Source organism: Platalea leucorodia, assembly GCF_965183815.1.
Source record: "Platalea leucorodia genome assembly, chromosome: 1".
NCBI classification, from domain to species: Eukaryota; Metazoa; Chordata; class Aves; order Pelecaniformes; family Threskiornithidae; genus Platalea; species Platalea leucorodia.
Genome location: NC_138823.1, coordinates 120,062,320 through 120,087,105, shown reverse-complemented (window position 1 = coordinate 120,087,105; position 24,786 = coordinate 120,062,320). Strand labels below are relative to the sequence as shown.

The following is a 24,786-nucleotide window of genomic DNA, read 5'->3' as shown; positions in this document are numbered from 1 at the left end:
TAAAACCTCCACAAAATCCGAGTTCCTCTCATTTACTTTTTTTTTTTTTTTTTTTTTTTTTAAAAAACCTGACCACCATTATCATGGACTATTTCTCAGTGTTGCTAAAGAACAAAGGGAGTGATAAATGGAAATAGTTGACATCGATAGCATAACTCATGGTACTCAAGAAAAGCAAAAGTATTGAAGCACTGCAACCATCAAATTCAAATATTACTGAAGGTGACTGGGATCTCATTTTGAAAACCTTCTCCAACTGAAACTGTGTGGATTGCTGCCAAGAGATAACGCGACTCATTCAATAGATTTGATCCCTACAATTCAAAGAAAGTATCTGCAAGTGATTTAAAGACAGATGACCTAGAAGGAAAACACAGGACAGTTACACATCAGGCCTTAGTTTGAGTTTGGTTGTGGTTTTTGTTTGGGGGTGGGGGTTTGGTTTTGGTTTTTTGTTTTTTGTTTTTTTTTTTTAAATAAAAGGCAGTTTTTCACTCAGCTCGTGTTGCTGAAGAAGCAGTCAAAAGGAGAACCTATTTAAAAAGAGTGCACAGAGGCTACAATTAGAAAATGCTTTCAACTATCTTGGCTTTAAGAAGCAAAAAGAAAAGTCAGCAAAACTCTCACTAAAAATTAAGCCTTTTGATTTTCTAGTTTCTTTAGTTCAGGCACTACCACTCTTGTGAAATCATTCTGTACACCTAGTAGTACAGTAAAACAACAGAAAACTACATGGCTCTACTGAAGTTAGTCCCCACGCTCTTCAAAACCAGGCTAAGTACTGCATTGCAGCATAAGTTTTCAGATGCAAGAGGCATTTTTAATGCTCAGACAAGGGACTGTTCCACATGGGCCTGAAAAGAGGGAAAAAGGACAAGAGCACCTACGACCAGTTAGAATATGTATGAGAGTTAACTCAGTATTGCTCATTTCTGTAGTTATTTCAGTAGCATTCAAGTCATGCTTTGAATAAAAGATGTTTGCCACATTTATAGTGAGTGTCTGAACGAGGTTTGTGTTATGTCAAGAGTGGTTTTCCTCCAAAACTTTCTGAAAGTTCCTACAGAAGAAAAGATATTTTGAAATTACCTTAAAGCAGGAAGTTTCACAGTTTTTGTGGTTTCCCTTGTTAGCTACTTATATCACAAAAGATTGTCTATTCTTCTTCTTCTTCATTCAATTCAGGTTTTCTGTATTCTTATGCTTCACGAGAAATTAACAGAGGAAGTCATCCTACCTCAAAACCCTCAAGCTGCATCTTAGGATCTTCTACGAGAAACCATCTTCTGTTGCTTTAATTGACCACTTTCACGGATGTCTTTTTAAAGACATTTCCGTCTCTTTTAAAGACATTAATCAAAGAGGTGTCCCAATTAATAATAAAACGCAAAAAGCTGCCTTACAAAAGAAAGTGTGGATTCCCAACATAGAAACACAGAAGAAAAAACATTGCCTGCTTATACCATGTATAAATTCAGCTTAATTTACAGTTAAGTGAGATAGGTTTTTTTAGTTTGTATATTTGGTGTGAAGTTTCACTTCACTAGTTATATATTATAAAGCAGTGTTGTACATTATGAAGGTGATGCAGAGTTGCAACCCACGTTTTAATTAGGCAAATCTTACAGACAAGAATATTCCTGTGTTCAGATACAGCATGAAAGAGGACCCATCATGCTCTAATGGCAACTAAAGATAGTACTTCACTCAATATCATTTAAGCCTTCTAGGCGCCAACAGCCAAGCCCTTACTTCAGTAATTGATTATTTCACCATAAATACCTAACATTGCTCTAATGCAGGAAACTCTTTGATGTCAGCCTCTAAATATTGTAATAAAGCAAGCCAAAAGCACATCCTGTGCTGCACAGCAATGCATTTGCTGTACTCAAGATACCAAAGTGGTCTGCAGTGAGATATAGGAAAGACATTAGTATACGCACACAGAGTCCCAGCAGCGTGTTAAGTAACAGTGCTAACACGCTGATGCTTTCAACACTCCAGAGATTCCAGATTTTCTAGGTGAGCAGGTGTGCTAATTATACATCTACAATAAATATTACTCCTCGAGCAGAAACAGCTCAAGGAACTGGAACATCTCCCATGGAGCAATAGTTGTTGCAGGGAGGTGAAAGGGAGTATAATCCCGGGATTAAAAAAAACCACTAATGGAAGTACCATTTAAAAACAAAACAGGTACGTATTAAAGGCATAGCTTCATAATAACTATTCCCAGTTAAGTTTCACTTTAGATGACAAATAATTTACTGCATAAGTTACTTTATTATTATACATTACTCCATAATGCCCTCCTCAGCCAACATCCCCGAGCTTCATCATGACGGTCACTCAGATTAAGCAGAAAAAAAAAGGATGTGTAGCTGTTCTTTCCAGAAGTATTATCCAAACTCTGAAAACTCAGTTTAGAAAACAAGCAAAAAGCCTCCCAAAGCCAAGATGGACTTTTGGACGTCTCCCCAAATACAGACAGGTGGAAGGTACTGTGTTCAAGTGCAGTAGCTACTAATGACTGACCAGTACGTTCACAAAGCATATAGGCATAACTGTGGGCAGGAGGAGTTAAATTTGAAATACAGCTAGTGTCGGAGACGCACAGGATACTGAGAAGGCTATCAGCAAGATAAGTCTTCACCCAAGCACAAAAAAAAAAAAGTTATTTTAAGTGAGCCAAAACAACAGCCAGGATTCTCTCTATTCTGCAGACAGCTTTATCAATCAGGTTTTATTAATTGGACTGGTAGCTTCACTACCATCCACTAGCTTGCTACCTGCAATAGCTATTTGAGTTTTACAATTTATTCCTGAGGCTATAAAAGGAAGTTAGCTAAGTACAGCAGTGACACTGATGACAACTATGGACAGCAGTTTCCCGGTTAATCATTTTCCCCAATAACTGTTGGTGTAACTCAAATAGTTCCAACAGCAGCACAGACACTAGACATCAGCATTTTTACCGGTATCACCTGCACTTGACTGATGACACTAGTCAAGGCACGAAGTGTTTGAGTCACTACTTTTGGGAACATGAGAAACACTAGAGGCTTGCATTCAGAGCTAGAACCTCCAACTGGATGTACAGAACGGGACCCCGCAGAGTGCTACAACCAGTGAAGCTCCATACAGGGCCATCAGCCTACCCAGAAGAGGTGCAGTTGCAAAATCTGACATTTTCATAGTAAGAATGAGAAGTCAGTTAGAAAAAACAAAACAAAATACTGTTACCACTAAATGCCCCCCCCCGCCCCCCCAAAACCAAACCAAAACCCAAAACACTGTTACCACTAAATCCCCCAAACTGAAGTCTAGCCTGGGTTTCTCAGAAGAACATTCTCTGTTGACCTTTCCAATCTAGTAAGTCTGAATCATCATCCAAGCTATAGCCCTATATCTTAAACTGCATGGTAGTAAGTCCGCAGGCATTACGACAACTTGGTAAAACGCCTGTTTTTTAGAACAGAAAAAATTCTGTTTTCAAGTTTATGAAAAAATTCATGTTAAACTACATTTGACACAGCCTTGTTCTAAAAAGATCAAAACTTACTTTAAGATTAAACTTTAAATGAGAGAATTCTTTACTAGCCTGTATCCAGAAAAGTGCTTTTACTGAAAAAAAAAAAATATTCTCAGTAAGAAGGACTGTGTACTACAAGCCACATAACTGCTACTCATACAACTCAGCTTTTCTCCTCTGCAGGCAAAAAGATCACAAGTTCAGCTTAAAGCAAGACAAACATCGTTTAGGCAACAAGAGGAATAAAAAGCTTTCTGCCAAACAAGCAAGTCTTTCAGCCATCACTGATGACCTTACTCTTCAGTTATACTCAATTACCTCCAGTGTCTGTCTACCCTCACATAGCTACCTAATCAAAATAAGGAAAGAAGCCCAATGATTTCTAAACACGTAACAGCATTATGACCAAACTATTTATACAGATCTCTGAGAAAGATCTAAGTATGTTTGCTCTGAATCCAGAAGATGACTGTGAAATGAAATTTAACAAAGCATTAAGTACAGTTAAATTAGGCTTAAAAATCACTTTCAGATACTGCTGCCTGAAAATGGCATCAGTAACTTGATTACAGAACTTCGAGCTAATATTTAGAGGTCAACAGCCTCGGAATGCCTTTAGGACACACAAGGACATTTCACTGTTGGCTTCAGACAGCCGTGAAGAGTCTCATATTCAGAGTAATTTTTTCAGGAGTTTCAACTGGCCAGTGTGAGGGTTTATAATGGAAACACCTCTTCAGTTTTAACTTTATATTGCTTTGGTTATGCAACTTCTTTTGCTGTATAAAGGCAGCAAGCAAATACCTGGCACATGCAAGTCCAAGGTTTACATTCTCCCCTAAAACCTTTGTTTTAATGAAAAAATTACACCAGATCAGAAGAATTTATTTGAAAAGTCACAGTAGGCACTACGCAGGAGAGTCCCAAAAGTTCAAAACCATCAGCTGGCACCAAAACCATACCACGAAAACCCTGTGCCACAAAGGACTGACGGGTAAGTACGCCTGAACGAAGCTCCTGCTGGCAAGCAGCACTGCCCATGCGGAGCTTTATGGTAGCATCGCTTCTCCAGCTCCTACAGAAGTCAGGGATAAGGAAAGCAGAAGGCAGCCTGGGCTCCCCCGCTCCGCCTCCTCGTTAGGACCGGCCGTCCCTCCGGCGCTCCCACGGCAGGGCGGCCGCTGCCTCAGCCCTGCCACTCGCCCACCAAGCTGAGGCGGGCACCGGAGAGGACCCGCACGCAGCGGCCCTCCGGTACATGCAGGAGGGAAAGGAGCAGAGACGCCGACGGCCGGCAGCGCTTCTACCCACCCACAGCGACGCCGAAAGGGGCCGGGATCCCCGCCCGCGGCCAAAGTCCTCCTCCCTCCCGCCCCGGGCCGCCGCACGCAGCCGCTGCCCCGGGCCAAGCCCTTCGCAGGAAGCGGGGGAGAGGCGGCGAGCCCGGCACAGCCCGCCGGCGGCCCCGGGGCGGCCGGGGGACGGGACGGGGCTGCCCGGAGCGCGGCGGGACGCCGCGCGGGGAGGGCCGTTGCTCCAACGGCCGGCCCCCGCCCTGCCCTGCCCTGCCCTGCCCTGCCCTCCCCTCCCCTCCGGCGGCGGCAGCTGACAGCGCCGCGTCCCCCGGGTCACTCACAGCTTCAGGCTGGCGTAGGCCGCCGCTGCCGCCGTTCCTGCCGCCGCTGCCGCCGCCATCCGTCCCCCTCCGGCTGTCTCCGGCCGCCGCCGCCGGCTCCGCTCCGCGTCGCTCTCGCCCGCTCCGAGCCGGCCGCTCCCTCCCTCCCAGCCTGACGCGGCCCCGGCCTGGAGGGACGGGACCCCGCGCAGGACAAACCTCCTCGGGCACGCGAGCGAGCGCCGCAGGGCGGGGCACCGCCTGTGGAGGAAGGGGGAGGGTCCCGGCTGAGTCGCCGGCCCCGCGATTGGCTGAGCCACAGCGCTCTCACCCCGCCCCCCGCGCGCCGGGAGCCAATAGGGCACCGCGAAACCGTGACGCGGAAGGGGGGGCGGGAGGGGCGGGGGCGTTCAAACGAAGGCGGTGGGGATTGGCCAGGGCGCGGGTGGGGCGGTAAGCCACGCCCCGGGGGAGCCGGTGGGCGGGGTGTCGGAGCGGAGGTTGCGTTGGATTGGCTGCCCTCCGGCCAGCGGCCCCGCCCCCGCGCGCGATGTGTGCTGAAGGGCGTGCGGGCAAGAGAGCACTTTCAGAGCAGGGCCAGTGGCGCAATGGATAACGCGTCTGACTACGGATCAGAAGATTCTAGGTTCGACTCCTGGCTGGCTCGGCTGCTCACTTTTTTTCTTCCTCTCTCCGCCCCGCCTCACGTTTTGCCTCCTCTTCTCCAGCCCGAGGGTGCAGCCTGCACCTCCCCGCTCCTGAGCAGCCCCTCAACTCCTGCACAGACCCACTCAGGCCGCTTTTATGCCCCCAACGTGGGGGTCCGCCAGGCACAGGGACCGGCAGGCTTGGGCGGCGTTGCAGGGGCTCGTGGCCGTCTGCATGGCCCTTGGCAGGCCCCAGCACAGGCACCACCTCGGGGACGGCCGCTGCAGGGGAGGCTGGTGCCCACTGGGCACCCCCACCTGGGCTGGGGGGGAGAGCCCAGGGCTGGGGGTTCGGCACGGAGCAGGCCTGGGGCACCTCCTGGCCAATTTCCCACTGGATCCAGCCCTCTGGCTATCATCCCCCAGTTTTGGGCAGCTTCTCGCCTCAAGGAGGGAGAACCCCAAAATATGATTACATGTAATCCTCTTTATTCGTTTCATTTTAGCTGGTAGCTCCGTGCTGCTGGGGTGCTGCTCAGCCAGCAGTACTTAAGCATCTCGTCTTCAGCGAAGCCCACAGGGGCACCGCGCAGCCGCCTCCCTCCCAGAACTGCAGGAATTCTCCCCAAAACCTTCCCCACCAATGCTGCAAAGGAGACCCCGGTGCTGGGACCGGAGCCTGCTCCCACCCGTAGCACATCCCTCCCCAGCTCCCCAGCCCGGGAGCAGGGTCTCCCCGGAGGCACGCCGGAGCAGGACGGCCTCAGACGGGGCTGCAGCAAATCCCAGCCGCCCGCAAAGGACTGGAAATCTTCAGTGAACCCCACTAAGGCGGCTTCCCCCCGCCAGTCCCTGCTTCAGCTACTGAGGCAGGGAGAGAGGAGGAAGGCAGAAGTTGGGAAACCGTCATTTCACAGCATAACTCCCTTCCCGTGGACTCTGGGCGATGACAATCGTAACTTTAGGAAAGACTTGACGCTGAGCACTGCTTTACAGTATTGTCTTTAATCGTGGAAATCACAACAGGCCAGCAGCTTTGCCCCCGCTGCCAGCCTTCGTTCCTTATAAATATTTAACAGCACAGAAGTAAAGAGGGCCGTGTTCACAGGTGGCTAAGGTTAGTTACACCAGCACAAATCCTAAAATACTCTCTCCTGGAGTTGAGCTTTGAAGGAAACATAAACAAAATAATTAGTACCGTTCAGTATCGTTAGCCAGGCTCTGGATTTGCTTTCCAGATACAGAAAGCCACAGCCTGCGTGTGCGCGCCTGGGTCCCCGTTTGGCCGTGCGCCGCAGACCTGCTGCGGGGGGGTGATGCATATTGCCACGTGAGCTTCTGGCTGCCCTGGAAGAAAGCGGGGTGAGGATTTTTATTGCTCAGAAAAGCTTAATTTTGCTTCTCCTTAGGGTGGATGAGCAGCTCTGGGCTCACGGCAGGAAGACGTCTGCCCGATCGGCTCTGTAAGTACACCTAGTGCCACTGCAGCCAGCGAGCGGCAGGACGTGGAAATGGAAAAGAAAAATGAGCGCACAAATGCAGTGTGATGAGAGAGGCAAACCCCCTCCCAGCTTCTCCCAGTGACGCAGGCACTTGGTCTCAGAGGGTGGGGAAAGGGGACGTGCATCTGGCCATAGCCCTTCCCTGCCCGCAGGTACTGACTGCGGAGATGTTCCTCCAGCAATAAGCCTGCGTCAGCTTGTCCTTACGTTCATGCACAGGAGGTTGCTCCAAAACGCACCTGCAAACCCTTGGCGTGGGCGCAGAGGTGTGAAAGGCAGGCCCCTCGCAGGCAGCACGTGCCGCGTGTCCGTGTGCACAGGCACGGCGGCGGACACGACCCCAAAAGCGGACACAGAGCACGCAGCCGAGGCCGACATGGGAGAAGCGTGGTCCAGACCAGCGTACGCAGGTGCGTTTCCCCTCAAAACCCCCTCTAATAAATGTCCAGGAATACGACAAACAAAAGCAAATCCCTCCCGTGCCACCTTCTTCTCTGCTCTCCATAATCACCTGCCCTCTTTTCCCTACAGCTACTGTATTTTTTAAGTCACGTCCTTCTTTCTCCGTGCACCCCCACTGCTTCCGTACATATTTTAGTTTATTGAATAAAAAAGTTGGCAGTCCATTTCAGCAATCTCTTCAAGGCAACTTTTACACTGCCGCAGATTCATCCCCAGGTACGTCTTGTCTGTAATAAAATCTCTCTGCCCTCCATCCAACACTGACCTACGCACACACATCGATTTTCATGTACGTGCGCAGCCTTACTGGTTTCAGTGGGACTGCCTGGCTGTGCACTTCACGTTTAATGCAGTCCTTCATTCAATTTTCTTAGCAACAGCAGCGGAGTACAAAGCTGCCGCTCCATCGACCAGCAGCAGGCTGATATTCAGGTAATTTGGAGGATCGGGTCAAAGTGTTCAAGTAAGGATGGGGAGCGTGTGTCCATTTTCCTTTAAGCAAGGGCCCGGTTTTGCTGTTGCTTAAATAATGAAGTGGTAAAATTTCCAGGGAAATACAGATGTGCAAAACTGGGACTAAATTCATGAGGAAGAGCGCACCTGTGATCCTCCCCGGGGCTATGAACTCACAGGAGGGATAGGAGGAGGTCGCAGCCGTGCTTACGAATACACCCGAATACTGAAATTCAGGGATGCCAAATATTTGCCTGGTGCTATAAGTCAGCACAAGGAGGAAGCACAGGGAGATATTTACTTTCTTCTCTCAGCAGCCAAAGATACCCCTTCCTTTCGAATGGCCAGCCAGACCTGCACCAGCTCTTACGAGCCCAGTTTGCCCCTTTCACATCTGCCACAGCACATCCGATGCTGATGAGACTCCACCATTTCCAGACTGAGGAGCTATTCGCTTTGTAGTAAAAAGATCTAAAAAAACCAAAATCATTTAAACCCTGAAAGACTGGGAAAACATTTTAAAAGCCCCCAAATGAAACTCAAAAAATGAAGAGCCACAGACCTCATCAAATGCTCCTCACCAGGGTGTTTAAAAATGCCGTTCCCTGTGTTTAACATCAGGGCAGTTTCCTAAATCACTTTGATCGCAGGTGTTTCTTACACTTTAAATTACACTAAAATGTCTGCTTCTTCTATAGCTGGGGCTTTTCCCCTGGCTTTTACGCAAAAATCCCTACTTAACTGAGTTTCTGTGTTCTAAACAATAGAAATTTAACAGCATGATCTGGATGAAAAAATCGATTAAGCTCTGTCTCCTGAAAGCAAGTTTCAGGGAATTCACTTGAATGACTATTTGCATGTGAGTTACTCATTACCAGCACAATGGGACTTCCAAGGGTCCCTTACCCTAAAACCAGTCACAAGGGCACGCTGGGGGAGGAATTCAGACTAACTTTTCATAGCACGTTTCAGCATCTTAATAAATAAAAAGTCAACAAGGTTCCCGTGAACAGCAAAACCCAATGCGTATCCGCCTGGTGACAGGCAGAATTTAACACCTGTTCTGCAATTCTTTTGCAGAGCACGAAAAGCCTCGCACCTCCAGCTCCAGAGCTACCTCCCTGCCCGTTTTTTAACTTTGGGGGAGCTGCCTGGAGGCAGGCAGTGAGGGTTTGCAGCTCTGGCGGGGGGTCCGGAGGAGGAGAAGCCTCCCCTGCGCAGGATGCCCCTGCCTCCCCACCAGACCCACCATCAGGCAGCTGCAGAGCCAGGGATGAGCCGGCGACAATCAACACGGCCTCAGACACCCACAGCCTAGGAAAAAAAGGCAGGAATAATAAGGAGCTTAAAGGAATTCAAACTCTCAAAGATAAAAGCAATGCAAGTTAGCACACATAGGGGAGCAGGGCAATGCGGTCGACGCTTTAGCTTCAAAACGACCAACGCACACGCTCCATTTTCAATAGCTTCACAGTGTCATTTCTAGCTCTTCGTAAATACAGGAAAGGAGGGCATTGGCACTTAATAATTTATACTGGACCTCAAAACGGAAAGTAGGGCAGCCTTCATTTCCCCAGCGCTGAGGGATACGGGATGGCTGACTGGAGTAACAAGACACCGAGTGGGAGCAGAGGCCAAACTTTCTGTTGCTGCAGAGGAGGCTCCACAAACGGGCTGCTCCAGGCTTTCCACGAAGGAAAATTGTCCTTCTCCCCCTCCCCTTCTCGACTGCTTCTTTTGGGGTTGTGGTGAAGGCGGCAAGAGTGAGACAGTAGTTTAAATCGCAGCTTAAAATGAAAATATCAGCCCCGCTAGTGTTTTCAGATCTTCTCAAAACAGAGGCCAGAAAATGTGCAGGAAGGGCTGCTCTAAAAATCCAGAGCTAGCAAAAGCATGAACCACGTAACAGCTGGTCTCTGAGAGACAGACAACAGATCAGGGCTGGTGTTCAGTGCTCACTTCCAGAAGCCACTTTGATATCCCACTGCCTTTGCTGCCAAAGGAAGCTCGGAGAAGGGAACCACCTGCCCAGGACTATCTGAATTATTTACCAGGGACACTCGGCTGGCATTATTTCCCACCTCAGTTCCTTCAGACAGGCCTAAGATCACAGCTGTATCTCGAGACACTCCCCGCCTCCGTGCCCAGCAGGACAGAGGCTGGCCTGGAGCACCGGGGTGAGCGCTGCAGGATCTGCCCTGGGTGTTTTGTTGCCCCCAATCCATACAGCCTGGATACAGCACCAGTTATACTTTGCGTCGGTTCCCATCCCTTCGGTATCCAGCATTTGGAGGCCAAATTTAAGGCTCCAGGGAGCTCACATATTTGGGGTCAATTTTACCTCCTCTAAAATCACAGATAAAACTCTCCAAATTATATATGCCCCAGAGCCATGTATACTGCAGTGGGAAAGCTCCCCCCCACCCCACTTTAGCTTTCGGTCACTCACTGAGGGGTGGCACGTCCCCAGGAGAACCGGCACCGCAGAGCCAAGCTACACGAAAGCTGGGGCTCTGGATGGTTTCCCGCGCGGGGCCGACCTCCGGCCACGTGCCGCTGTCCCCGTCCCGCAGAGCAGCAGCAACAGGCAGAGGCGCTTACAGCTGGATGGGGCAGAAGATGAAACTCCACGCCAAAACCACCAAGCTCCCGAGGCTTGGGCGGTTTCAGATGTTCACGCTTCAGCCAAGGCACGCTGATACAGATGTGTAGGAGGGTGCTAACAGGCCACTGGTCTCCATCTGTTTTACAGCAGATGCTTGTGCCTCTGTTTAATACCCAGCGCAGCAACTTGCACCACTCAAAACGGAGGCCGGTGGTATTCCTTAGCACAGGCAGAGACAGGCAGCTTGCTGCAGCCGGCACCTGTGCTGCTCCAGATGGGTACCCGAGGCAGCCTGACTACACGGTGTGAAGTTTGAGCACCTATCTAGCTACATTCACGCTACGGGAAAGGAGGTTTAGTTGAACCATAGTGAGTTCTCGGCACAGGCTCCTGTCAGGACTCCCAGTGCCACTGCTCAGCTAATTTATTGTAGTTTCCTCACTAAAAAGACCTTCAAGAATGTCATCCTGTCCTCTATCAATCAGAACTGAATTTACATCTTTAGCATGGATACATTAGGATTTAACTAGTTTTCCACACAATATGTCGGAAAGGGTAGCTAAGATCCCTGATTGCATCCGAGACTTTAAATTAAACGCTTTTTCTTAAACAAAAACTTTGTACCTGTACACGAGGGGCTGCACAGCTTTGGTACCTACAGAACATGCACTGCAGGCACACCTATCTTATATGCAACACATACTGGGGGAGCAGATTTCTTTGACTATAAAGCAGGGGCGTTCAAAAAGAGAAAGAAATCTGCCTTTCTGCTTTCTCAGCAGAACAGAAAGCAAGGGCCAAACTCACTAACCCCTTGCTCAGATAAGCTGTTATTATTCATGGGAGCAAATCCGTTTATACCAACATACTCATTTGAGTACAGGTTGTGGAGCTGGGCTCTAAATCCCTGTGTAAAAAGCCTTCATAACAATCTCGAGTTTGTTCCCAGAGCTCTAAATAAGCACCATTATGAAATGGCTTTGTGCTGGGTAAACACCACGGAAAGGAGTGGCCAGGCTGGGGGCTGAGCTGTGGGGACAAGCTGAAAAACTCAGGCAAGTGTCTGTGTACAGAGAGCTTTTTTCCAAAGCAAGCTCTGCAAGCAAGAACAAGGCTAGATTTCCCCAGTGTCCACACTTTCAGCATCCCGACCTTTCCTTTCCAAATATAATCCGCTTATTCAGACTCTGACACAGCAGACTGGCCCCTGCGTATCACGCTGACACGCAAGCCCGGGCCCCAAGTCACCGCAGTAGCTTAGCCTAGCTTGTTCCAGTTTTTCGTTCTGTTTGAAATGGGATGTCAGCCTCCACCTGCCAGCCAGCACGCCTGGTTTGTGCTTGGAGAGTCGCTGCTTTTAGAGCCAGTCTTGATACCGGACTTTGGGGAATTAACTGGAAGGTCTGAACGTGCCATTTTGCACAGACCCCTTTCTTTTCTTTTCCTAAAGAATTAATAAAAAGAGAGAGAGTGTGTCTAAAAACTGGTATTAATACGTTGATGTCCTTCAGGGAATCTGATGAAATGTGCTTGTCAGGAAACACTTAGTAGACTGATGGGATGGTGAGCAAGCCAGCCTCTGGCTTTTTAATTGTGCGTGGCACAATGTGAGTTCATAGGCACGACAGCAAGTTGTGCTTTCACTGAAGAATCTTCCAAAATGAGCCAAGAGAAATCTCCAGAGAGCAGAAGAAGGCACGTAAAAGTAAACTGACCGGTTTAGATAACATGCCACATTCTTGGACAAGTAGACATGGTTTGATACAGCTGGAACTCACAAGCATACAGACTCTGTGAATCCAGCAAAAATCTCTCATATCCTTTTACAGGAACATTGCCGACTGGTGAAAAACATGCACAGGAAATCAACTGAGGGTGGGGAGAGGGAGATCACGTAACAAATCTTCTGTCCGGGCTTTCCCATGTCGGCCATGCTGGCTAGTAGTGGTGCTGGTACACAGCTGCTGGCGTAGTGCCGTTCTCTATGTGTTTCAGATGACAGGAGTGACAAAGCAAATGTTCATCTAGCGGGTAACAGCGATGCCCGTCTTCGTCGTTCAGTTCCATCCCACAGTCCTGCAAAGAGAGGCCATGCAGATTATTAGAGCGTGTGTTCAGCTTCCAGCATCAAGCGGGGTCTGGCTTCCAGGAGGGTGATTTTGACAGAAGACACCCAGCCAACAGCTCCCTCCTACTAAGTTCAACATTTGCCATGAGAAGGAAAGCATCTGGCAGAGGCATTTACAGGGGCAGCCTTGTACAAATTTGTCTTATGCAGTTTTATTGAATAAGCTTTATCTCAGGGCGAGGTGCAACCCTATGTATTTTAAACATGCTCGTGTCTCCTTACACTCTCGGGTAGGATTCACCTCTTCACATTACATTAATTGCAGTTGTACTGATGTGAAACCGGCCTGCTCAGTCAGGGCCTCTTCCCACTGCATATGAGCACAGTGAGAGAAGGCATCTATTTATTTTAATTCACAGAGCACAAGTATGAAGGCTCTCTGGGAAGCCCTGCATGGAGACCAAACGGTGTTTAAGAGCTGGCATCTCTTGGGATTTTTTTGTGCAGCCATACCCTTTCTCCAGCCCCAATGACACATTCATTTCCCATGAGAGTGAAGGTAACTTACACCAGACAGGATCAGTCATCACCTTAGCATTTTTGAACAATCTGACCTGGTAATCAGATATACTAATGTGATCTGGAGCTCAAGGCTTCTGAAAGGCAGCAATAGAACCTTACTAGGTCACCGTGTTTCCTTCATTAACAAATAAACTGCCAAGTCTAAAAGGGATAACTAACTCTTTGCCCATAATTTTACGGATAGCAAATGGAATCCCAGCTGAGACACATTGCTGCAAAAACTTTTGTCCTCAGACTGGAAATTTCTCAGCCACTGATAGAAAGGGTCGCACAATGCAAGGTTTGAATTGCTCATCTACTGCCATCGTAAGGGGGAAGATTTATTTCCATCTTAAAAATAACAGTAGTTATCACTAGTAAGTGCCCACTCCCTGAGAAAGCTGCTGACCTACCTCGCAGTGATAACATTCCACGTGGTAATCCTTGTCCATGGACACAACCCGAATGGTCTCATCAGACCCCTGTAAGCATTCAAGCAAAAGAGAAATGACAGAGGATTACAGCAGGATCAGACACATGCACTCTGTAGATTGCTTCCTGCCACAATGTGAATGTTGAACAAATGCATTTGAGCTGCTGGTTGGAGACCACAAATAAATCCTGCCACCTGCAGTTATTTTTACAGTAAAGCTTGATCATCGACTGCAGATATCCTCTAAAATGTAACCTCAGAAATGTCAAATTGTCTCTGTTTAACAGTCACATCTATCCCAATTCAGGCATTAATGATTTGGTAATTTCAATATATCACATTTCTCAGCATTTCAAATTGACTTTGCCCAAGATTCATCTCCTCCAAGTATTAAAACGAGTTTGTCCCAGAGGGGTCATACAGAGGTTATTCATGAGCACCACCAGCATTTATTGACATGAGGGAAAGGTATCCTGAACATAAAACTAACAGCAGTATAATCCTGCAGGAGATGAAAAAAGCAGCCTGCCTCAGCAGAAATAAGGTTTGTTATCGAGCAAAAGAAGGGTCACATCTCAAGGGCCGTGTATGAGCCTAGGTGAAAAGGCTGCACGCTGGAGGAAGCCATCATCTCTCCCCATCCCCAAGGACATTCACCTTGACACAGCGTCAAGTGTGAAAGAGAGCAAGGCCTGAGACATGATGCTCCCTCCCCAGAGGGGATAGGAAATAAAAGGCTCTCACCTCGGAGGGCAGAATGGGAAGGCCACACGCTGCACACTTTGGAGCTAAAACTCTGCAGGAGCAACGAGAAAGTGAAGGCAAGTTATAGATCAACATAAAAAGACAGGCCTGTATGTTCTTGGTGATAAGACAAAAAGCTGCAGCTGTAAATAACTTATCCACAGGAAAGCTTTACATCCCAAGCTCATAAATTCATTTTAGGATTGATTGTAAGTAATGCTTGGCACACATTGCTCAGTCAGGCAAAAAAAGGTCTTACATTTCACATGTAGTGCCAGAAAAAAACTGAACCCACTGTAGAATTCTTGGCTGCTACTGAGAGATTTGGAAGAGAGAATGAGGAGAAACTGAACAGGACCGTCCCCAGAAAAACACATTAAAAGAAGTGGCAGCCTTGCACCGGGGCAGGAAACCTCAGAGAAAACACCATGGGACCGTAGGGTTCCTTAAGGCCTTACAACACAAGGTAACAGGATAAATAAATATTTAAATGAAATAGCAAGGAAACGTACATCATTTCAGAACAACGGTGGCACACGGCAGCAACTCTGATCTTGGCACAACACAGAACAGTTCTCGGGGCTGCCTGAGCAACACTTAATACTCTGCCTGCTCAGAAAATGGAGCAAGGAGCAAAGCGAGCCAAACTCAAAATGTACGCAGCTCTAATATCATATCTACCAGCTAAGAGCACAGCCATTTTATTTTACTGAATGACAAGTGGTTTTTTAAGTGGATTTATCGGTTGTTTAATTTAGAGCTGGATAAAAGTTCCACTTTGATTTCTAAAAGCATTCTTTAGAAGTAAAACTCAGCCCCGCAACTACTCAAAAAGCAACTCACGTTGATTTCAACAGGCATTCACAGTCTTACTTAAGAGTGGACTGATTTTTTACATCACTGAACACTTCATGAGCACTATTTCTCACTATCTCCGCTTTGCAGAAGGGGCAGCTGAAGCCCAGAGGTTAAGTGACTTTCTCAGAGTTACACAGAAAGTCAATAGCAGGCCAAGAGGAGAGACATCACAAATTTCTAGGGTCTAGCCCCATCCTCAAAATTCTACCTTCTAGTCCTGTCCCTGTTTTACTAATCCACGCTTCCTAATTAGCTAAAATAAAATTTAGCTTCCTAAAAAGCTAAATTAGAGGCTTGTTGATAGGAGCATCTCTGCTGTTTATTTTGTCCTTACTTGTGGTAATCTCTGACACAGTAGATTTTGTTTTCAGAGTCTACAGTGAATGGCACACCATCCAGACACTCGTTGCAGACCACGCATCGGAAGCAGCCTGGATGATATGATTTCCCTAGAGCCTGCAGGATCTGCAACAAACCAAGAGACAGGAAAAAAGCATGTGAACAGCCAATAAAGGTGAAAATAATAAACACATGGCTTTACATCAGACAACGCTGCATATTCATCAGTGGGGCTGTGTCTTTTTTTGGGCACCTCATCTGAAAAACGAGTTAACAGGGATGGAAAGGGCTGCTGGAATCAATATATATCACCTGGTTCCAGAGAAATGAATTATTAGCAAGGCTAAGGAAACAACTTAGAGTCTCAGTCAAGGTATTTAGCATTACAAAGGATAGAAGTGACAGAATTTAAAGGAAAGAAAATAATTTCTGACGCCAACAGTTGGAGAATACTTAGCAGGATCACAAGGCAAGACATACCAGGTCAACAAAAGGAAATACATCTTTATATTCTCCATGAGAGGCTGAAACAAATACTGTTGCTAGGTTTTCACAATGCCTTAGATATCCAAGACCTTTGTACTCACTAGCCTGGCTTTCTAATTAACACAGACTATGGAAACTGTATTGAACTCAACAGCTGCAATTCACCTGCTGGCTTTGGGGCAGCAATTACTACCTGGAATACCACTTCTGAGTATAAAATAGCTTTTCCAGTTTTAGTGCTTTCCAGCATAAGCAGGCAAGCAAAGATAATTAATGATAAGCATTAGAAAATCTTGGGAGGCATGCTGTGAACTAACCACTCAGAAATTCCTAATTTCTTCGCCTCAGCCGTAGCTTACCAGCTACATGACCATGAATCTGTCTCCCTCTGAATCACCCACAAGTGAGTGCTGCCCGGTGCTGGCTAAAGGCCAGCTGACCCCCTGAGCCGTGACCCACTCTGTGCAAATCTGGAACGGATGGTACCTGTTGTAGGCTAATGAGAACTGCCTGCTTCAGCAGGATACCCACACAGCTACTGAACAGTTTTCAAGGACTTGGACAGATCTGAACTGAGGTCTGGATCATATACTCTGGGTCAAACCTATTCCCCAAGGTATCGGCCCAACACCTTCCAGCACCCACAAGAAGCAGCAACAAGACAGCAGCTTCATCCTGAAGGTACGTCAGGATTACGAATGCACTGTCCAGGGAAGCCCAAAAGGGGATGAAAGAGCTGAAGGCTCTGATTTTCAATTTGCACTGAAAACAGGCAGAGCAAAGTCTCTGCATTGCATACAGCAGGGTGCCAGCTTCGCTTCCTCGCAAAAATCAACAAAAGGCATAGTGGATTTTCTTTCTGCTACCAATCTCACACTAGGCAGACTACCAGATGATAACAGACTGTACTGGATATGAATATATTTTGCTTTTGATGCATTCTTCTAAAAAGCTGTGGGATTTTTTCTCCTAAAGCAATTATCACTTACCATGTCCATTATCAAATGACCACAAATGAAACACCTGTCAGCTGACTGCTGGAAACCAGAATACTGCAAGGACAAAAAAGAATTGGCTTAAAATTTCACAAGGCTAGTCTAGCATAAACAACAGCATATTATGGGGTGTTATTTGCTTGGCCTTTTTCTGTACTCCTTACACAAGCTAAACTTTCCAGTGCTTTTTTCAGTATATGAAGCTGCGGATGGGTCCCCAGAGGGTATTCTATAAAGACATCAGACTTCTACTGTTCAGAAGGAGTGTGAGTTCCTGTAACTTTCAAGTCCTAAATTTACGTTTAATTAAGTATATAAGTAAATACCATAAATGCACATGCAAATAAGGCATTTACTAATAAGACTTACATTCTTATATGACCATGTGAATCTACACACCAGGAACTTACTTCTGTTTATCACAAACTCATATCACAACATCTGTATATATAGGCTCGGAAAGCCAAATTCTTCCTTTGGTTACACCGTTATAGGTTTACTGGAGCTTCCCCAAGGTCAGTAGTATCATCCCAGCTCTCTGGTAGTGCAACATTCAAGCTTGGCCCAGAGCACCTTTCTTGCTGCTATGGCTAAGATCTAACAGCAAGGACCTGCCTGTCATGTCCACGACATGCACCTCAGGCACAACACATCATCTGTCTAAGGGTTCAGTCCTGTCTGAATGGTGGAAATGCAAACTGGAAAAATGAAATATTTTAGGTGCATTTAACCAATCTTTCCATTTTCAGCCTGTGTAGAATATACTGATGAGAGCAAAGAAGATATTAACTCACTTCTCTCTGACAGAGATCACTAGACTTCCCCAATAAATAGGCAAATATGACTTTTCAAAGTCTCACTGAAGGCTTAATCTATAAGGGCTCAAGGGCGGGGGGGGTATATGGCTTTTTACCTCCACCAGCCAAGGACAGGACCATGGGGTTGCTTCATGCTCAGGTATGTTCACATAAAATCCATTGAGGGCAACAAAAAGATATCCACTAAGACGCCCAAGCAAAACCACTTAATTGGGAAGGGAAATTCACTCATTGATTCTTCTGTAGCCATTCATCTCACTCTTGTCTCCACAGCATGGCCCCAGAGACACGCTTTGAAGGAGCCATCGCACGAGGCTACGGCTTCAACTACAGCCTCTGCGCTGCAAAACCATGGTCTTTCACTCAGCTACTTCCAGCACCACATGTGGGCGGCCACCGTGGCTGGGGCTGGCCCTGGGTAAAGGGGGAGCAGAAGGGCCAGGCAGGATGCTGGACTCCAGCCGCGTGAAATGTGGACAAAGCTGCCGGGCAGAAAGGCTGCACGTCTGCCGGAGAGGCTGAGATGTGCCAGCAGAAGGGGCAGCTGTGTGCTTACCAGGAAATCTTCTTCACAGAACACCTTGCCATTGACAAAATAAAAGGCTTTTCCTCTCAGCTTTCGACCTGAGGAAAAAACACAGAGAGAAGAGAAAGGTCAGCAGAGAGCGGGGAGAAAATGTCAGCAACAACTGGCTGCTGACAAGCGAACAACAACGAGGACATCCAAGCACGGCCGCCGCACAGCTGGAAAAGAGCACCCAACCCCAGCACGGGTCTTCCCAGCCTCCGGCGCGACTAACCCCATCTCCTCTTCCACTGGCGGGCGCTGATGAACGACAATCGCTGAATCCGGACAGCAGTCCCACCGCTGGGCAGGAGGTGGTGGCTTTGCAAGCCTGGACCACCACCTGGCAGATTACAACACGAAATAACCTGGCAAGACCGAGTGAGGGTACTCTAACTCACGCTGGAAAACACCCCAGGAGAGGAGCAAGGAGAAGAAAGGGCATGTAGAGGGTGATCCATATCATGGATCATATCATGGATCCATATCATGGATCATATCAGAGGATGATCCACATCATTCCTCAAAATGTCACCTCCCATGCTGTTCCACCAGAAGGTGCCTTCAACCAGCAGCTGCCAGATAAGCCACTGCAATACCTGACCACCCGGTCTGCCTCCAGCAGAGTGCAACACCGGAGCGCCGAACACACTCCTCTCTGCTCCCTACCAGCATATTCATTATTGCAGCTGCCAACAAAAATTTGAAAGCATTTTTTAAAAAAAATAGTTTTTTCCAACCAGAATGTCCTAACAGAGATAAGATAACAAAGTTTTTCCAAGAAAGGACTCTACGCATGTGGAAGACTTATATTTACTGCAGCTTTTGTGTTTATGCCTCACATTCGCCATCTGTTTTCAGTTCCACATAACTATGGCAACACATGCTCATGCTGCTGCCACTTCTTCTAAATGCCCTGCCTTCCCCCCGGAGAAAAGGGCTAGGGTTTGTTTGTTTATAAAAAGCTGCTCCTACCTTTTTGCAGCCTGGATTCCCTATTCAGCCAGGGGTTTAAAATGCAGCCTAGCACTGGAGCGGCTCTGTTTGCTCTGCTCGGTCAAGGAGCCCCAAGCGTGTGCCCGGAGGCAGCGGCCGGGGCAGGGGGAGCAGCGCTGCCTGGGCACAGCGGAGCAGGACCTGCCGCAGGCTGGTTTCGGGGACCTGCCAGGCATTGCTGGAAGGAAATCGGAACCGAGACACCAGGGCCCAGAAGCCTCCTGCTTGATATGTGTGTATAATTAAAAAATGATCATCAGCTGCCAGGTGTATAAATGCAGACGACACATGGGCCTGGTCTGGAGCTCACCTCCATGCTTTATGGCATGCACCGACCTGGCAGCCTTCGACAATTAACCACGCCGGCTGCTAAGTGTTAAGAAAAGGAGGCAGCCAAGTAAAACCACTTCAACAAATTAAGAGCTTTACAGTCTCCTGCATACGCCAGAGGGCACTCTCAGGCTGGGAAACAACTCGCACTGCTCCTCGGGAAATGGAGATGCTCCATTGAAGCTCTAAAGTTTTGCCAGTGAATTCAGCCAGGTCAACATTTCACCAGTAGCCCTTCGTGCCCTGCCCAGGTTTCAGCCAGCAAGGTGGGCGGAGGACGTGGCAGCGTGTTTCTCAAGGAACAAGCCCCGGTTTGCACGGGCAGCAGCTTCGTGGTTAAGCTGCAGTCGTTGCTCAGCCGCGTTTACGGGGCAGCGTAGGAGCCAGAAGCACGCCACCCCGACACGCTCACGGTCCCCTGTTCTCCTCTAATCCCGGCTGGGGACAGCTGCGTTACCCGGAGGCCAGCCCATCCTTGCACCAACATGGACATCAGACAGGATACAGAAGAAAACCCGACAAACCCAAAAGCATCCCGCTCTGATTTCTCTGACCCACTCTGATGCTTTGCCAAGGTTGCCAACACCAAAACAGGACCCAGAGCCCAAAATAAAAAGTGTCTAATCTTGGACGCATTAGCTTTGTGGCCCATAACCCAGGGTGCGTATTTGTAGGATAAGCCCTCCTGTGTGCCTGCCCATCCACAGGTAAGCCCAGCACGCTCGCCGGCAGCCGCAGAGTCCCAGTTTCTGAGGAGGGGAAGAAGAAGCACGGGGACACCTGGGATTTGCAGCACCCTTGTCAACGGTGCTCCTAAGCGAGTTAACAACCAGCCCAATGCAGCAAGAAGTACCCCCAAAAATCTCCCGCTGATTTAAATACAGCATTGGGATTTGGCACTCCTAAAAACAAAAAAACAAACAGAAAATATTTAACTTTGATTTTAAATTACCTGGTAGCATGGGCTCCAGTTTAGAGCAACAGGCAGGTGCCCAAGCGACTTTTCACCCATATGCAATGTCTCTCCTTAAAGATAAGCTGGCAGCCATGAGGAAAAACACACGTGGAGCCATGCAATGAGGAAACCCTTTTCTGGACGATGGCCGGTGTGTGAGCAGCAGCCGTCACACCAGAGGGGATGAGGTTTGGATCGCTGCCACCACGTCATTCTTCCACGGTGACAAAACCAGCATTTACCAGCCATTCTGCACCCGGTATATTTTTAACCCCGTGACATTAGCAGGTCAAGATTGATGGCAACAGACCTTCAGAGAAGGTGCCACAGCTGGTGTGCTGTGCCTGGGCTTCTGCTGAAAGCTCATTCAGCAGAGGGATAAAACCCTTTATAAGGGATTTATAATTTGGCTGTCAGCGTTACATGGGCCCATGAAGAAGAGGTGCTGACACCAAGAGTACTTTGAGGGAAAGGGGGGGGATGATTTAATTACTTTCTTTAGGGAAGAAGTGGTCATTTTGACTATTTTTAGCTCCTCTCCACAACTCTCTTTAAGCCCCTGGCAGAAATGTAAATGGAAATTTGCCAGAAAAAGTGAGTAACTAGGTACCCCTGCAGCTGCCGCGGGAGCGGGGCATGCAAACAGAGCCAATTGCTTCCTCTGCTGCTTTCAGCTTCTCCCTGTCCATATCGGGATGGACTTCTCCTCCCAGCTCCCCTTTGAGTTGAGGAAGCATCTCCTCATTGTACACATGGGAAAGCAAGATGCAGGAAAAGCTCACTTCCCCAGGCTGCGCTGGGGACTGTCCCAGTGGAGCTGGGAAATGCACGTTCTAGCTGCAGCCACACCAGTAAAACAAACCATGCTGGGACTGCCCCACGGAGCACAGCAGGGCGGCAGCGGCTTCTGTCCATGCACTGAGCTCCATGCCACAGGACAGCACCTTAAATTAAACAAGCCCCTCTCAAAAGCGATACTTCTGACTGTGTGCCTGCAGAGGCTGGCACAGGGTTCACTTAAGCACAGAGATGCTGTCGTAATTTCACCGAAAGGAAGGATTGAGAACTTAAGTGGCATATATCACATATTGATCACTGCCTGCTTTAAATATGCATCACTTTAAATATGCATCATGATGACTACAGAGACGATATCCTTTGATAAACTCAGGAATGGTAATGCCTGGCTTGCCACTTTCAGGATCAATTGCTCTACTACATGTCTTAAGCTGCTGGCTCCTGACCGTATTTTACTTTCACTTCACCCTGGATTTAGCTAATCTCTCACCTGAAAAAATTCAGACAGTTAAAATTCTTCAGCATTTCAAACCCTACCATCTTCATCCATTGTTACAAGATTTCTTGATCCTCTTCCTGACAGGAGGTTTGAGCCTCGTGCTTTTATGTACTGCTCATCCCTAACGCGTCTGTCTAATCTGTTTAGCTGTGGGACCTTCAGGATGACCTCTAGGTCATTTCAGCACCAATTTCAGAATATTTCAAGCTTAGTCACTAGTGCCTTTGCGCTAAAATAAACACACTTTGCTTAGCAGCTGATAATAGGCATACCACCAGGCTACACTCCCAGGATCCTGGTGCTTTTGTCCATCGTTTTCTCAAATGACAGCTCTCTCCTTTTGAAGTTCATACAGAGATGGGTTTACCAGGGACTTGCAATGGCCCAAGGAGGATGCTGGGAGATGCAGCATTTGCTTGCTGGGGAGCTGGACCCAACCTTCTCTTTTGAAGTTGCTTTTCCATTATTTATTAAAAGGACAATGGGGTCACAAACCCATGTTCAAAGACAAGAGATTGCTCTCAATGCACGTAATGGTACAGGGCCACATCCAGATCCCCGGGCTCTATGGGGATCCATGACCAGGGCCCTGCATTGCTGGGGAGGCAGTGTGGACCCCACTTATCACTTATCTAACCACCATGGAGCTCCCTGTGGTATCTGCACAGCAGACGGGCGAGAATCACTGCAGACTGGTAGCTGCTCCTGGGTCCCTTCCATGCTGACAGCCCTGGGCCTCTGTCATTACAAAAAATCAGTCCTTCTTAGAGTGCCACAGTTGTAAGATAAATTTGGACATGTGATTACTAAATGGCAGGTTAAACACAAAAGGATTCCAGTTTCTGGATTCAGGGGATGTAACCTCCTGGCACACTAGCGAGACAGCAGGCTGGAAACACCATCCGTCTAGCTGCTAAGGATCGAAACAAGCTCCTCCTCAGCCCTGGGTGGCTCTGGCTCAAGCTGCAGTCCTTCCCCCAGTTTTCATTTCCCCCACGTAAAGCTGCGAGGAGGTTCGGATCGAAGAACCTACTCTGGTCCGCGCGTACCCTCCAGGCAGCACAACGGGCGCAGACAGAGCCCAGAGACCTCGGCTCCCTCATACCACACAAAAGTCCCTGCTGCCCACAGACCAGCAGCACACGACCCACTGGTGCCCGGCCAGCCCACGCGATTTTGGAGCCCTCCACGGACAGTGGCTTTGCTGGCACGCAGTACAGTGTCCTACTGTGTGCCGCAGACTAGAATCATAGAATCATAGAATCGTTACGGTTGGAAAAGACCCTTAAGATCATCGAGTCCAACCGTTAACCTAGCACTGCCAAGTCCACCACTATACCGTGTCCTCGAGGATCAGCATCAGAGCTGGTCGAGCATCAGAGAGCTCTACTTAATTTCTGCCATCTGCGCTATTTCTGTTAGCTGCCATTAAAGCTGGATGCAGCACTGAGTCTGGCACAGAAGCGTCAATATTTCCAATCTGCTCTTGAACTGGGGCGGCAGGGAAGAGTCACTTAGATGCCTGCACATCCTCCAAATCAGGTAAACTCAGACTGTGATCAACCGGCAGATACCACAGGTCAGATCAAAGCCTTGGCGAAACCCTAGGCAGGAGGACAGGACGTCTCTTGGAAAAAACTGCCCTAAGACACAGTAGCTCCCATTACCATTGAGATGTTTGGTCTCTCTCTCAACTATACCAGCTGTATTGTAAAATTGCAAAAAAAGGCCTTCATGCTCTCATCACACGTTTGAGGTGGTAAAAAAACCCCAAAACTCTGAAAAAAAATGATCTGATGCCTGAAAGCCAAAGGCATGCTCTGGCATGTGGAAGAAAAGGTCAGCCGCCTGTAACTGCAAAGCAACCACAGATGAAGGCAGAAATGGCTCCTCAGAGGGAAACACTGCAAAACCACAGTAAGCCACAGGACTGAACACCACCTCTCCTTTCCTGATGGCAAACCGTTGCAAGAAGATATTCAAATGTTTTTCTTTTTTAGGGAAAACCCCTAGAAGCTTGAAAATTCAGAGGCAAAGTAAAGTCACCCTGGGACAAAGCAGCGCTACGATCCGGGGAGTCCCTGCTGAGGTACCGGTTTTCAACCCAGTGCCCAGCCGCTCTCTGCATCACTGCGGGGACAGCTGCCCTGTTCCCCAAAATGCAGCAAAACCAGGCGGCCGTCGGAGCGGGCCTCCCACCCCGTCACCCACCGACTGTCATCAAAACGCGCGGAGGCTCAGAGGAGGAAGGAGGGGGAGGCGATCTCTGCGTCCTCGGTGAATGTAACTCCGCATTGAAACTACATGAGAGAGCGATTTTTAAATTTCTCTAGGTATGGAAGAGGCCTCAGTGCTTACTGAACCACTACTCAGAAAATTATTCATAGGTACCATTAAAACACTATAAGAAACCCCCTAAAATCTTTACAGCACATTCATCTCATGCCTATTCTCAACAAAAATCAGTATTTTGAAGATGACATTATAGAATAAAAAGGCCAGAAAGATTGGAAATATATTCCATT

The 24,786-nt window shown here is 48.0% G+C and overlaps 2 protein-coding genes across 2 annotated transcripts in view; both read right to left on the bottom strand.

Annotated features, from left to right (window-relative positions):
• SACM1L (SAC1 like phosphatidylinositide phosphatase) overlaps nucleotides 1–5,378 on the bottom strand; it is a 33,696-nt gene extending 28,318 nt beyond the window's left edge. The window contains exon 1 of the mRNA XM_082317043.1: nucleotides 5,169–5,378. Coding sequence (XP_082173169.1) covers nucleotides 5,169–5,227 — 59 coding nt within the window. The 5' untranslated portion in view covers nucleotides 5,228–5,378. The remainder of the gene's footprint in view (nucleotides 1–5,168) is intronic.
• A 7,100-nt stretch (nucleotides 5,379–12,478) lies between these two features.
• LIMD1 (LIM domain containing 1) overlaps nucleotides 12,479–24,786 on the bottom strand; it is a 29,268-nt gene continuing 16,960 nt past the window's right edge. Inside the window, exons 3-8 of the mRNA XM_082307989.1 lie at nucleotides 18,675–18,742; nucleotides 17,295–17,357; nucleotides 15,815–15,945; nucleotides 14,623–14,674; nucleotides 13,859–13,927; nucleotides 12,479–12,892 (exon numbers count right to left, since the gene is read on the bottom strand). Coding sequence (XP_082164115.1) covers nucleotides 12,755–12,892; nucleotides 13,859–13,927; nucleotides 14,623–14,674; nucleotides 15,815–15,945; nucleotides 17,295–17,357; nucleotides 18,675–18,742 — 521 coding nt within the window. The 3' untranslated portion in view covers nucleotides 12,479–12,754. The remainder of the gene's footprint in view (nucleotides 12,893–13,858; nucleotides 13,928–14,622; nucleotides 14,675–15,814; nucleotides 15,946–17,294; nucleotides 17,358–18,674; nucleotides 18,743–24,786) is intronic.